The sequence below is a fragment of the Halteromyces radiatus genome (assembly GCF_025201355.1).
Source record: "Halteromyces radiatus strain CBS 162.75 chromosome Unknown BX664scaffold_3, whole genome shotgun sequence".
NCBI classification, from domain to species: domain Eukaryota; kingdom Fungi; phylum Mucoromycota; class Mucoromycetes; order Mucorales; family Cunninghamellaceae; genus Halteromyces; species Halteromyces radiatus.
In genome coordinates this window covers 437,502-451,244 of record NW_026251689.1, presented here as the reverse complement: position 1 = coordinate 451,244, position 13,743 = coordinate 437,502, and the positions used below count along the sequence as shown (strand labels likewise).

At 33.2% G+C, this 13,743-nt stretch overlaps 4 protein-coding genes across 4 annotated transcripts; 3 read left to right on the top strand and 1 right to left on the bottom strand.

Annotated features, from left to right (window-relative positions):
* Positions 1 to 226: 226 nt before the first annotated feature.
* Positions 227 to 1,602, top strand: BX664DRAFT_277004 (uncharacterized protein). Its single transcript, XM_051541346.1, has 6 exons — positions 227 to 403; positions 477 to 545; positions 619 to 665; positions 743 to 876; positions 956 to 1,384; positions 1,470 to 1,602. The coding sequence occupies exons 1-6, from the start codon at positions 304 to 306 to the stop codon at positions 1,549 to 1,551; spliced, it is 861 nt and encodes a 286-aa protein (XP_051401074.1). The 5' UTR covers positions 227 to 303; the 3' UTR covers positions 1,552 to 1,602.
* A 358-nt stretch (positions 1,603 to 1,960) lies between these two features.
* BX664DRAFT_327734 (N-acetyltransferase B complex non catalytic subunit-domain-containing protein) lies at positions 1,961 to 6,483 on the top strand. Its single transcript, XM_051544466.1, has 18 exons — positions 1,961 to 2,042; positions 2,105 to 2,190; positions 2,257 to 2,395; positions 2,464 to 2,657; positions 2,726 to 3,218; positions 3,288 to 3,457; positions 3,539 to 3,683; positions 3,773 to 4,143; positions 4,231 to 4,278; positions 4,380 to 4,542; positions 4,615 to 4,727; positions 4,822 to 4,956; positions 5,021 to 5,111; positions 5,206 to 5,262; positions 5,394 to 5,464; positions 5,528 to 5,635; positions 5,730 to 5,891; positions 5,953 to 6,483. Exons 1-18 carry the CDS (start codon positions 1,997 to 1,999, stop codon positions 6,061 to 6,063), a joined length of 2,703 nt encoding a protein of 900 aa, XP_051401073.1. The 5' UTR covers positions 1,961 to 1,996; the 3' UTR covers positions 6,064 to 6,483.
* A 241-nt stretch (positions 6,484 to 6,724) lies between these two features.
* Positions 6,725 to 10,389, top strand: BX664DRAFT_293796 (glycine dehydrogenase). Its single transcript, XM_051542066.1, has 6 exons — positions 6,725 to 7,259; positions 7,331 to 7,657; positions 7,794 to 8,204; positions 8,288 to 9,257; positions 9,338 to 9,474; positions 9,544 to 10,389. Exons 1-6 carry the CDS (start codon positions 6,780 to 6,782, stop codon positions 10,261 to 10,263), a joined length of 3,045 nt encoding a protein of 1,014 aa, XP_051401072.1. The 5' UTR covers positions 6,725 to 6,779; the 3' UTR covers positions 10,264 to 10,389.
* A 1,971-nt stretch (positions 10,390 to 12,360) lies between these two features.
* Positions 12,361 to 13,614, bottom strand: BX664DRAFT_327729 (uncharacterized protein). Its single transcript, XM_051544465.1, has one exon. It carries the CDS (start codon positions 13,568 to 13,570, stop codon positions 12,413 to 12,415), a length of 1,158 nt encoding a protein of 385 aa, XP_051401071.1. The 5' UTR covers positions 13,571 to 13,614; the 3' UTR covers positions 12,361 to 12,412.
* Between the last annotated feature and the right edge of the window lie 129 nt (positions 13,615 to 13,743).

Here is a 13,743-nt window from a genome sequence, read left to right as displayed (position 1 = left end):
TGTTATTAAACAAATGAAGTGTATGATTTGTTTTAGAAAGATATCATTATATATAAAAACTATTGAGATATATAAACTTGTTCTAATAATATCTTCGCTAATTAATACTTGGTGGACAATGTGTAACATTGAGCTTGTTATTTCGGTCTCCGAGGTGGGTCTAGTATTATGATATGACTAGTAAGAAAGTCCTTTCAATTGTTTCTCTTTTTCTTTTTTTTTTTTTCCCTTTTCTACTTTTTATATATTTCTTTTTTCTCTTTGTTGCCACTCCTTACGTCAAACCCCTCTTTCCTTTATATCATGAAGTTTTCTATTGCTACTGCCTCTGCTCTTTTATTCACTGCTATTGCTACTGTCAATGCTGATGAATATGCTTCTGCTATGAAGCAATGGTGTGGTGGTAAATATTATAAAATATTTTATAAAATATTATATAAAATAGATATATATATTTACCTTTATTAAATAAATAGGTCTTTCTGTTCCTACTCCTGATGGTAATGCTGTTTTCGTTGCTGGTAGCAATGCTCATATCAGTGTTCGTAAGTCTCTAAGAATAGAAAAAAAAATTATTTCCAATTATTTCTTACTCTTTATCTATCAATTTAAACTTAGACAATCAACCTAACGATTCTCACCAAAAGACTATTACTGGTTTGGATGTAATATATATAAATAATATATTCTATTTGATATTTAATTAACTTTATCAATTTATATATCTATTATTATTGTTTAGTTATACTCTGTTGCCTCTGATGGTTCTGCTAAATATGTTCAAAATGTATGGAAGGGTAGCCAACCTTTAACTACTGATGCTTCTATTGATGATCAAATTCCTTCCAATACCGCTGCTGGTCAATACTATTACCGGTAATTATTATATATATAATTACTTTTTATATATATATATTAGTTTTATGATACTAAATATATCTATTATATATTTTAGTGTTTGGGTTACCAATCAAGTTAATGGTATGCATGGTCCTGATTGTTTACAAACTTCTCATACATTCAAGGTTACTACTGCTAGTCACACTAATGCTGCTGGTTTGACTGAATATGCTGAAAACTTGGATGATGAATCTATCTACAATCCCAAACATGCCAAGGGTTGTTTCGGTCTTACTGTTCAATATCCTGCCAAAGATCAAGTCTTTACTGAAGGTGAACATTCTCGTATCATGATCAAACGTGATTCTTCTTCCCAAACTGATGAATTGAAGAAGGTTGATTTGTACAAGGTTGTCAATGGTCAATCCACTCTTGTTCAAAATGCCTGGGAAGGTGTTGAAGATCTTGGTAACTACTTTACTCTTAAGGATCACATCGTCATTCCTCAAGAACATATTGACCCCAGTGCTACCTACTTCTACCGGTAAATCATTTTTAAATATATATACATATCAATAGATTAATATTATTAACTCTTTCCTTTCTTTTTTTTTTTTTTTTTTTTGTAGAATCGAAGCCACTTCCAACAAGCATGCTGACGCTGTTTGCGACTTCCAATCTCAAGAATTCAAGATTCAACCCAAGAACTAAAAACTTTTCCTTTTTTTTTTTTTTTTATTATTATTATTAGTTCCTGTCAAATCAATGAAGTAGATTAGATTTATATTTTTTCGCTTTAGCTTTCTCTTTATTATTATTTTACCGAATATCCACCTCTTCCTACCTTTCATCTTTTCTTTTTTTTTCTTTTTTTTTACTATCTCCCTCTTTCTTTTGTATTCACAATCTAGTTCACTCTTTGTTTTAGTACAATAAAATATATCATTTGATATCTGTAAATTTCAATATATTTGTTCAATATACAAAATATATATAGAGCATATTATGCTGATGTTATTTTTGGGTCTTTCGAGACCCTCCCAACTGGTGGCTGTTTTCAATTTCCGTCTTACATTTGATATACAAACATTTTTATTTTTATTTTTATTTTTATTTCTTTCTTTCCCTTAATACACAAACAAACTCTTTGTTAGTAATGACATTTGACTATGTCACAGAGAGGAAACTTCGACCTCTTTATGGTACAACAATATAATATTACCTTTATACAAACTTGGAAAACTCACAACATTTCTTTTATTAGATGCTATTGACGATGGTCAATTTAAACTTGCTTTACAACATGCTAATAAGTTATTGAAAAAAACACCTAATTGGTCTCTTGTCAAGGTAAAAAAAAAAAAAAAAAAAAAAAAGAAGGAAACTTTGATAAACTCACTCATTCTCTTATTGCAGGCTTTGAAAGCCATAGTCTTAGTTCGAACTGGAAAAGAAGAAGAAGCAAAGGATCTATGTTTACAAGTGAAGAAATCCGTTCCCACAGATGACGCTTCCCTTCGAGCCATTGGTATGGCTTATTCAGAACTTGGAATGAGTATGTAAACGGTAATATATCAAGGATTGAATACGTGTCTTATTTTATTTTTTTATTGGTTATTTTAGGTCATTGTATGGTAGATCTATATAAAAATGTATTCAATGCTCAACCTAAGAATGAAGAATTTGGAGTACAATGGTTTATGGCTATGGTACGAAACAATGACTATAAGGGACAACAACAAGCTGCTGTTAAATTGCAACGTGTATTCAAAAAGGACAAGTACTTATTCTGGGCCATTATGTCATTAGCTCTTCAGGTAAAAAAAAAAAAAAAAATCGCTTCATAATATAGAGAAGGTTTGATACTCATATATATATTATTCAGGGACAACACGGGAATAAATTATCATATATACTTGCGGAACGAATGATGACAAAGGCTCAAGAAGAAAAACGACTTGTGGAAGTGGAACATATGCGACTTTTCCTTCTCATCTTGATGGATCAAAATAAGTATCAAGAAGCATTGGCGTTATTCGATACTCCTCTTGGTGAAACAGCATTACGTGATCCTGAAGTGTGTCAAATCAAGGTTGAATTAGAACTGAAGAATGAAAAATGGGATCAAGTCTTGGTATCAAGTGAAAAAGCTCTCAAGGAAAACTCGGATGATTGGATCAATTGGCTTGCTTATTTTGACGCTACTTTTGGTTTATTAGAAAAATCTCTAAATAAACAAGATGACACTATTTTGGATAAAACCAGATCCTTAATGGCCGAATTGCAGCAATCCACACTCACATCCTCTTTATTGAAACGAGGTCCCTTTTTAGCAGAGTTGGAATTCGATTATAGAATTCAAAAGAATCTATCCATTGGTAAGAAACAAAAGAAATAGACATTGATGGAAATTAACCTTTCTTTCTTTTTCCTTTTTTTTTTACAAGATGAAAAACTGATATTGGATCACATTATACTTTATTTTGAACGATTTGGTTCCAAGAGTTGCTGTTTTGAAGATCTACAAACATATATCACCTTTTTGCGACAAGATAAGGATAAAGCCAAATCATTTATCTCTGCCTTACGGGAAACTATCAAGGATACTACTGAAAAGGTAAATAGATAAAATAAATAAGAAATAAGGAAAAAAAAAGCCATTTATAAAACTAATCATATCTTTTTTTTTTTATACAAGCCTGGAAAGATAAAAAATGTATACAAAAAAGTCAACATTTACAAAATGGAGCGATTCTTGGGGTTGATTCCGAGTGATGATCTGAAATCAGGATTGTCTTATGTGACAGAACTATGGGAATTATATCAGGATGCACTACCTTTAGGTAAAATAATATATTGGAGAATTAAATTCAAATAATCTCTTAACTTCTTTTTTTTTTTTTTTTTTTTTTTTTTTTTTTTTTTTTTGTAGGCGAAGGACTTGAAAAGACCGAATATCAATATGGTGATGATTTTGTTGTTCTGGCTTCCCATACGTTATATGATCTCTACTTGGAATATAAGAAACCAGAATTACTCATCCAAGCTACTACTTTATTGGAAATGGCCTTAGTAAAAAGTATCTACAATTTTCAAATCAAATTGGCTCTCGTTCGATTGTATATCGTTCTTGGTGTGTCATCTCGTGCTTTCGCTATCTACAAGACTATGGATATCAAGCAAATTCAATTCGACACTATGCTTCATTACTTTACTGATCGTCTTATTTCCCTTGGTTGTGTCAATGAATTAGAATCTCATCTTTATGATTCAATGATGATTTACAAAAGCAATGATGTAGAGGTCAGTTATGCGTTTATACTTGATTTTAACCGTTTAGATAATTTTATTCATATTATCATTTCCTTAAACCTGTTTATTAATGTATAGACCCCTGATATGCTGGTCCAGGCTTACAAATTCGGAACCTTCTCAAAGGTAATGCATCCTTTTTTTTTTCTTTTTGTGTGTGTGTGTGTGTACGTGTCAGAATATAATGGTGTAGATGGGCGTATTGACTAAATACTTTATATTATTAGATTCAAGAATTCATTGAATTTCGATCAAGATTAGATAATTCGTTACAACATGCTATTTCTAGAATCGAATTATTACGTGTAGATGCTTTGAACTCCTCCTTTCAATCCAAATATGCAGTTCAACACTTTCAAGAATTGGATATTCCAATGTTGAAATTAGATGGTATAGGACTAAAAACTATTGGATCAGAATGATGAACTTGATGTTTATTTTTATTCTTTCTTTATTCTATAGATGAATATATAGCAAGCAAGGCAGACAATAGAGACTTCAAGGTGATGATGAATTGTAATCCAAATGGTCAACTCTCTGCTCAAGAACTGATCAAGCCAGCTATATCGACCAATGTAAGTTGAAAAAGAAAAAAAAAAGTGAAACTTTTTATTATAGTGCACATGTACCAAAAAGAAAGAAATTGACACTCATTATTCTTTGATTTAGTCTACTTGGCTTCATTTGTTTTCTATCATCATGCAAGTTTTGGTTGCAGCGTGTGATACAAAGGAGACAAAAGATCTTCCTGGTCTTGTTCAGAAGTATACGGAATTTTTACAAGAAAAAGAGTGGAAGGAAAAGGTAATCAACAAGGGAATTATAAATTGATATGGTATATTGATTATTATTATTATTATTTTGGTAGGTTACCATTCAAGAATATTGGTTGGCGAATTATGTACACTATCTCTCTTTGGCTTTGGTTTTAATGAAGGATCCTAACACTCGCTCTACAGGTAATAATAATAATAATAAAAAAAAGGACATGACGATAGAAGAAATAGATGTGACCTATTAAATGCCAATTATTTATTTTATTCTGATATAAAGAATCCGAAAAAACGGCTGATTATCTTCAAAAATCGTTGACTCTATTGGAAGAACAAGGTAGGATGAATGATTCTCATAAATGATGACTATTTATAGATCTATTATACTCAATTGTATTTCTATTATTCTTTTCTTTTCTTTTCTTTTCTTTTCTTTTCTTTTCTTTTTTTTTTGTTATTCTATATTAGTCAATCAATTGGCGGAACAAGATTTAGTAGCTTCCTGGAATGGTTTCCACAATATATCCATCATACTAGAGGTAAAGTTGAAATGAATCAAGTAATTGATCATTTATTTTTATTGATTCTCAATTTTTTCATAGGCATTCAATTATGGATCAGTATTATTAGAAATCATGAATCGTACTATTGGATTAACAAACAAAGACGCAAAGCGCAAGGCATCCGAAAATGAAAATGGTGATATTGTTGTAAGTGTGAAATGCTAATGATGATGAGATGGAGGAATGAATCCCTAATGTCTTTTTTTTTTTTTTTTTTTTTTTTGGTGGGCAATTATTATAGGCAAACAAGGTGATGATGAATCATGCTGTGGCTAAAAAATCATTACTTCAACTTCAAATAAAGTGCCGTCAAGGAAAAGAAGCTTTTAAGCCTGCATTACAAAAGAAATTGATCAAGGACATTACAACATCAGATATTGGTTTAGTTCTATTTGAAAACAAGGTAAATACATAAAAAGAGAGAGAGAGAGAAGGATGTGATGTTGACTTTTTTTTATATATAGGTGAATCAAAACTCTTTACTCGATACCATCAAACAAGTTGTATCAAGTTGGAATCATTCTATTACTTATATTGGTGATGAAGTAGACCGAAGAATCCTTAAATTACAATAGCTTAATGTTAGTATTAGTAATAGTTTATATAGATCATTTATTGGTTTTTTTTTCATGTCAATAGAATTACGGGGTTGTTCCAAAAGTAAAAAAAAAAAATAGTTTACTATGGTGATATAAAATTTGTTATTTAAGACTTTGAAAGGATACTATTACAGGAAGAAAATAAAGAAAAAGACGGAGAATGAAAGTAGAGGATTTTAACTTTTTTAAACAATAACATCAAAAAAGTGATCTGATGATGTGGGGATGTTCCTGGATTTGGGGATCCTGATTTACGCTCAGTGATTTAATAAAAATCATGAATTATTCAACTAGTATTGTCTTTTATAATTGATAAGATCTAAAAAAGAAAGGGAAAAAAAAAGACATAATGGAATGTGACACTATGATGTTACAACCTGGATTGTTTAAAAAAAAAAAATTTACTCGGTGGAATGAATTTAGGGGAACCAGTAAAAAAAAAACTGCAGTATTTGGTAGTGACCTTTGACTCAGTGGAGCTCTTCTCTTCCTATCAACGCACTGAGCGGTGTCTTAATGTGGATTTTTTTTTTTTGACTCGGTGGAAGTAGATATTGAATAAAAGTGATATCTTCCAATCTTTTTTTTTTTATTTTTATTTTTATTTTTTTTTTTGTTTTTTTTTTTTTCTTTTTTTCTTTCTTTTTCTTCTTTATATTAGAAAAGAACTTTTCTTTTATATATATATAAATATGTTGTCACGTCTTGGTCAACGGTCTAAGCATACTTTGGTACGTGGCATACCTTTGGTGTCGGCGACTCAAAGCACTCGTTTGGTATTATCTGCTGGTCTCAGAACAAAGAAACCAATGAATCCTAATGTATTATTAGCAAGTCGTCGGTTGGCTCATTCTAATGCTTTTACTCCTTTGGATACTTTTACACGTCGTCATGTTGGTTCTGGTGGTGAAGAAGTAGATATCATGTTGAAACAAGTAGGCGTCAAGAATATGGATGAATTATTGGCCAAAAGTATTCCTCCTTCTATTCGGTCTTCTAAAGCTTTAGCTGTTTCTAAAGGTATGACTGAAAAGGAATTATTGGAACGTCTCAAATCTATTGCTTCCAAGAACAAGGTTTATCGTTCTTATATTGGTACTGGTTATACTGATACTGTGGTGCCAAACGTGATTTTACGTAATATCATGGAAAATCCTGCTTGGTATACTCAGGTAAAAATAATAATTATAATAATATAGAGAAATAAGGAATTAAAAATATTCATATATATATATTTTAATAGTATACTCCTTATCAACCTGAAATTGCTCAAGGTCGTTTGGAATCTTTACTTAACTATCAAACTATGGTTAGTGATTTAACTGGTTTACCTATTGCCAATGCTTCTCTTTTGGATGAAGGTACTGCTGCTGCTGAAGCTATGTTGATGACTTGGCAAGCTGGTAATCGCAAGAAGAATACTTTTATTGTTGATATCAACTGTCATCCTCAAACTATTGCTTGTCTCAAGACTCGTGCTGAAGCTTTCAAAATCAACGTCGTTGTTACTGATATTTTCAACTATAACTTTGATGAACATAAGAAACAACTCTGTGGTGCTTTGATTCAGGTAAAAAAAAAAAAAAATAAAAATAAAAATAATAATAATGAAAAAATAAACAAATAAATATAAGGGGGTGAGAGAATAGAAAAGGAATGGATCAATCACATTATTAAAATATTTTTTTTTCATTTTCCTTTTATAGTATCCCAATACTCACGGTACCGTTCAAGATTATGAAAATTTAACTGCTGCTATTCATGGTGCTGGTGGTCAAGTGGCTGTTGCTACTGATTTAATGGCTTTGGCTCTTTTGAAGGCTCCTGGTGAATTTGGTGCTGATATTGCTTTGGGTAACAGTCAACGTTTCGGTGTTCCTCTTGGTTTTGGTGGTCCTCATGCTGCCTTCTTTGCTTGTAAGGAAGAACATAAACGTCGTATTCCTGGTCGTATTGTTGGTGTTTCTCGTGATGCTCATGGTAAACCTGCTTTTCGTCTCGCTCTTCAAACTCGTGAACAACATATTCGTCGTGAAAAGGCCACTAGCAACATTTGTACCGCTCAAGCCCTTTTAGCCAACATGTCTGCTATGTATGCTGTTTATCATGGTCCTGAGGTAAGTTAAGGAGAAGAATATATATCTTATTCGTGCTATTGACACTTCTTTTTTTTTTTTTTTTTTTTTTTTTTTGGTAATAGGGTATCAAAGCTATTGCTCAACGTATCCACAACTTGACTCAAATTTTGGCCGAAGGTGTTCGCAGATCTGGACATACTATTTCCAACGATGGTGCTTATTTTGATACTTTGTCCATCAAGGTTGAAAGTGCTGCTACTGTATGTGAAAAGGCTCTTGCTCTTGGTATCAATCTTCGTACCATCAACCCTCAAACTGTATCAGTGACTTTGGATGAATCCGTCAGCAAGAAAGATGTATCTGATTTAATCTCGGTCTTTGCCAAGGATGATAAACCAATCAACATTGATGATGCCGCTACTATTCTCAACAACGGTTTGAATGCCTTCCCATCTCAATTGAAACGTACTTCTGCCATTCTTCAGCATCCAATCTTCAATTCTCACCATTCTGAAACCGAAATGTTACGATACATTCACCATCTTCAAAACAAGGATTTGTCCCTTGTGCACTCAATGATTCCTCTCGGTAGCTGTACTATGAAATTGAATGCCACTACTGAAATGATCCCAGTCACATGGCCTGAATTTGCCAACATTCATCCTTTTGCTCCTGTTGATCAAACTGCTGGTTACCGTATTATGTTGGATGAATTGGAAAAGGATTTGGAAGAAATCACTGGTTTTGATGCTGTCTCTCTTCAACCCAATTCTGGTGCTCAAGGTGAATACGCTGGTCTTCGCTGTATCCGTGCTTATCATGAATCCCGTGGTGAAGGTCATCGTAACGTCTGTTTGATACCTATCTCTGCTCATGGTACCAATCCTGCTTCTGCTGCTATGGCTGGTATGAACGTCGTTATTGTCAAGTGTGATTCTGAAGGCAATCTCGATATGGCTGATTTGAAGGAAAAAGCTGAAAAGAACAAGGATAAATTGGCTGCTGTCATGATCACTTACCCATCTACTTTTGGTATGTTTGAAACTGGTGTTGCTGAAGCTTGTGAAGTTGTACACAAATTTGGTGGTCAAGGTAAATAATGAAAACATGTATTTAAAATATTGATGCTAATTATAATTGTTCTTTTTTTTTTTTTTTTTTAAAAAAAAAAGTCTACATGGATGGTGCAAATCTAAATGCTCAAATTGGATTGACTAGTCCTGGTGAAATCGGTGCTGATGTTTGTCATATGAATCTTCACAAGACTTTCTGTATTCCTCATGGTGGTGGTGGTCCTGGTATGGGTCCTGTAAGTACAGAATAAAGAAAAAGGCAAAGAGATAGAATGGGGTTATTTATTTATTTATTTATTTTCTAGATTGCTTGTAAAGAGCATCTTCAACCTTTCCTTCCTGGACATCCTTTGGTCAAAACTGGTGGACAAAATGCTATTGGACCTATCTCTGCTGCTCCTTATGGTTCTGCTTCTATCTTACCTATCTCATGGGCTTATATTAAGATGATGGGTGGTGAAGGATTGACTCATGCTACCAAGATGGCTTTATTGAATGCAAATTATATGGCTAGCCGACTTGCTTCTCATTATGAAATTCTTTTCACCAACGAAAATGGTATGTGTGGTCACGAATTTATTGTGGATATTCGACCATTTGGACAATACGGTATTGAAGCTATTGATGTTGCTAAGCGTCTTCAAGATTATGGATTCCACAGCCCTACCATGTCATGGCCTGTCACCAATACCCTGATGATCGAACCCACTGAATCCGAATCTAAGATTGAACTCGATCGTTTCTGTGATGCTATGATTGGTATCCGGAAGGAAATTCAACAAGTGATTGATGGCAAGCTTCCCAAGAAAGACAATATGCTTAAGAGTGCTCCTCATTCCCTGGAAATCATGATGGCCGATAAATGGGATCATCCTTACTCTAGAGAAACCGCTGCTTTCCCTGTCCCTGGTCTTCGTGAACGCAAATTCTGGCCTACCGTATCTCGTGTGGATGATGCTTATGGTGATCGTAACTTGATGTGTACTTGTCCATCTCCTGAAGAATACTTGGATCAAAATGAATAGAAATAGATATATTTATCCTCTCCCCTTTCAGATTTAGTTTTTCTTTTTCTTTTTCTTTTTTTTTCTTTTTATCATTATCCATTATTATGTATCATACCTATTTTAGTCTTTGTTTTCGGATTCCGCCTATTCTCTATTTAGACAAGCGGTCCCTCATATGTATAAAATAAAACCTTTCTCTTTCACTTTAATAATATTTTTCATGAAATGTTATCAAAACCAGTCTTCCATTCCATTAGTGTCAATCAAGGTATATGAGAATGATAAAAATACGTCTTGTGGCATTTGATTTCTGACTCTTTTTTTTTTTTTTTTTTTTTGAAACATTTGGCCAATGTAGTGCTTCGTCCACCTCTCATGCGACAGAATGTCATTAGTATATTCAAACAAGAAGACCCCCTTATTTTCCAACTGATCGATTGTTGTCTAAGCAACAAGGTTTATTCAGTCTCGTTATCCAGTCATATCCACGCAAAATGTACAACAGTTATTTCCATGAAATAAAGATAGACACCTTCAGTTAACAAGCTTGCTTATATGGTTCCTTTACGCACTTGCATGCCACTTTACCGCGCGAGTATAAACCTGGTGTTCTACTTGGAAAAGGGTGGAAGAATAGTTTCAACCGAAGTATGTCAAACAAACAATCAAGCATGATGAAAGCAGTATAATGATCTAGACGATTTGCAAGCACTTCAAGATATCTATACGGAATAACTTGTTAGCAACCGTGAAAAATATCAAGCTAAGTGGACTATATCTAGTAGTTTGAACAAATGGCAATATCTTCGTTCAAGGTATAAGGAAATGATAAAGTACGTATTGTAGGATTTAATCTTTTGACTCCTTTTTTTTTGAAAAAAAAAATCATATAGCTACTGTAGTTTCTTCGACCTCTTGGAAGCCTCCAGTCTCAGTTCAAGATCGGCACCAAATACCTTTGGTTCATCGTATTCAACTGCGTCTTTTTACCTTGACAGGTTACATTGTTGATCATGACAGCACAGATAGAATTGACTACTGCATTACGAATCCCATTGCTAATTTCAGCCAATCAGTGTCAAGCATTTGGGTTTGGTGTTATATTGTTACATGCTCTGGACCGCATCAACACTCAATGAAGCAACATCTGATCACTCCTTTGATCTCAACACTATGAATCAGTCAATCATCATCAAGTTCAACCACTATGGATGCGGTAAACCTCTTTTTCACCATCAAGTCAAATCCACTCAGAACATATAGCATCCACGTCGACGACGAGATAAGGATGGACATATTCTTGGGAGTCAACAACGATGATAAATTTAAATTGATTATTCTCCCGTTCTCTTTTGTTTGGAAATATTTATGCCAGTCAACTCGTATTCGTGCCTGTATCAATGAAATTCCCAACTTGGTTTCCCTTTTTTTTTTTTTTATGTCAGTCGAGTTTATTATATTTATACTTTATGAATAAACATGATGTCTCTTATACTCAAATATTCTTTGTTTCGTTAAAATGGATCCAGTGGAAGTCATCCAAAGTTGACAATTTAATCTTTGTTCCCGGATGATATATATGGCTGTAATGATGACTCTCTGTTATATTGCAACTGATGCTAATGATCTATGATAACAACACATATTTTTACAATGAACGATAATGAATATTTTTAAAATCTTTTCTTCTTTTCTTGTATAGACTAGGATAACTTTTCACAGGATTTTTATTCTTTATTTTTATAAATCCATTCATTTTTGCATCTTGGATTTAAGGTTTTTATATCAATCACAGTTTTATTAAGTGTCGCAACATTTTCTATGTTCTGTAGGTTTCATATCAACCAAGGATTTGCTTGATGATCGAAAATGACAAGTATGATTGAATCATACTAGATGTGTTGATGGTTTCATCTCTAGTTTTTATAATACAAAAAAAAAAAAAAATACGACGATTCAATGATGATGACTCTATCATAACGATTTTCTATCATATAAGACCGGAATGGATAAAATAATAAGGATAAAAAAAAATAATAAGTAAAAGCATTCTATGCATGGATGAAGATTGATTTTTTTATTATTTGACTAAAAAAAAATAACATCAATATGAATGTGGAATAGGAGAAAAAAAAAAAGGGGGGGAATAGAAGAAGATGGAATCGAATTAAACACAAGCTTTGTCAGGAGTAATTGTTCGTTTCTTGAATCGTATCCATTTGAGTTTGTTATGCTGCCACCAATTGCGCAAATGAGAATAATCATGTTTCTTGCTTCGGGAATATAGATGTTGTTGAGGAGAAGAAGGAGGACTATGGAAAGTATCAAAAGCAGATGGTTGAGGTGAAATCAATGCATCCTGTTTAGCCAATAGTTCTTGTCGATAAACTTCTGTCCAAGAAAGTCGTTGTTGTTGTGATGGTAAATTCTCCGTTGTTATTGCAGCTGTTGCAGGATATGAACAAGAAGAGCGTGGAGGTGGAGGAGGACTAATATCTGCGCAAGTATGAAGAATGGAGGAAGGATGATAATGATGAGCCACATGATCGTCTGTCGTGATATCATTACCATTTGAAACATCGTTGACATCAGGCACAGGTGGAAGAGGGTCAGTAGGAGATCGTCGTTTAGTACGTGTTGTTCTTGTACCAGTAGTGAATTGTCCTAATGAATTCCTTAAAGTTGTCGTTGTCATAGTATTATCTGCCACATTTGTCATTTTGGATGATTTTGTTGAAGGAGGCGGTGAGGAGGAGATAGTCGGGTTAATGGAGTCGCTCGGTCCAGGTGTATGATAATGTTGATGTTGACAAGAGCATAATATATTTGACATATATGGGTCATAATTACAACAATGAAGATGTTGTCGTTGTCGTTGATGCCATAAATCCTTTGAACAAGTGGATGATTGTTGTAATGGAGGATAATGTGCTGAAGAAACCAAAGAGGATAAAGAATGTGATAAGGATGGATAATGATATTGTGGCATACAAGTCATCATGTTGTTATTGTTGTTATTCCGACAAACGGGGTAAGAAGGATAATGTGACGCATGACAAGGGGGCATATGGTATGTACAAGTAGGTTGTTCCTCTAATCTATCACGACCATTCGTATTTTCGGAATTTTTCTGTTGTGGTTGTTGTTGCTGCTGTTGTTGTTGTTGTTGTGATAACATGAGATTAATTTGACTAGATACTTGTTGAATTAATGAAGATAATTGTTGAAGATCAGGTTGATCATGTTGTATAGTAGATGGTTGTTGTAATGTTTTTGATTGAAAAACAGGTACAGAATGTACTTTGTTTGTTTTTGTAGTAAACATATTTCAAACAAACAAAAATAACCAAAAAAAGAAAAAAGAATAGTAAAAGAAGAAGAAGAAGAAGAGAAAGAGAAAACGGAACTTTTTCTTTTTTTTTTTTAATTCAAAATTCATGTGGGAGGAGGTTGAAAAATATTTCTTTTGACCTTATTACAACTAAATCAAAGATAATA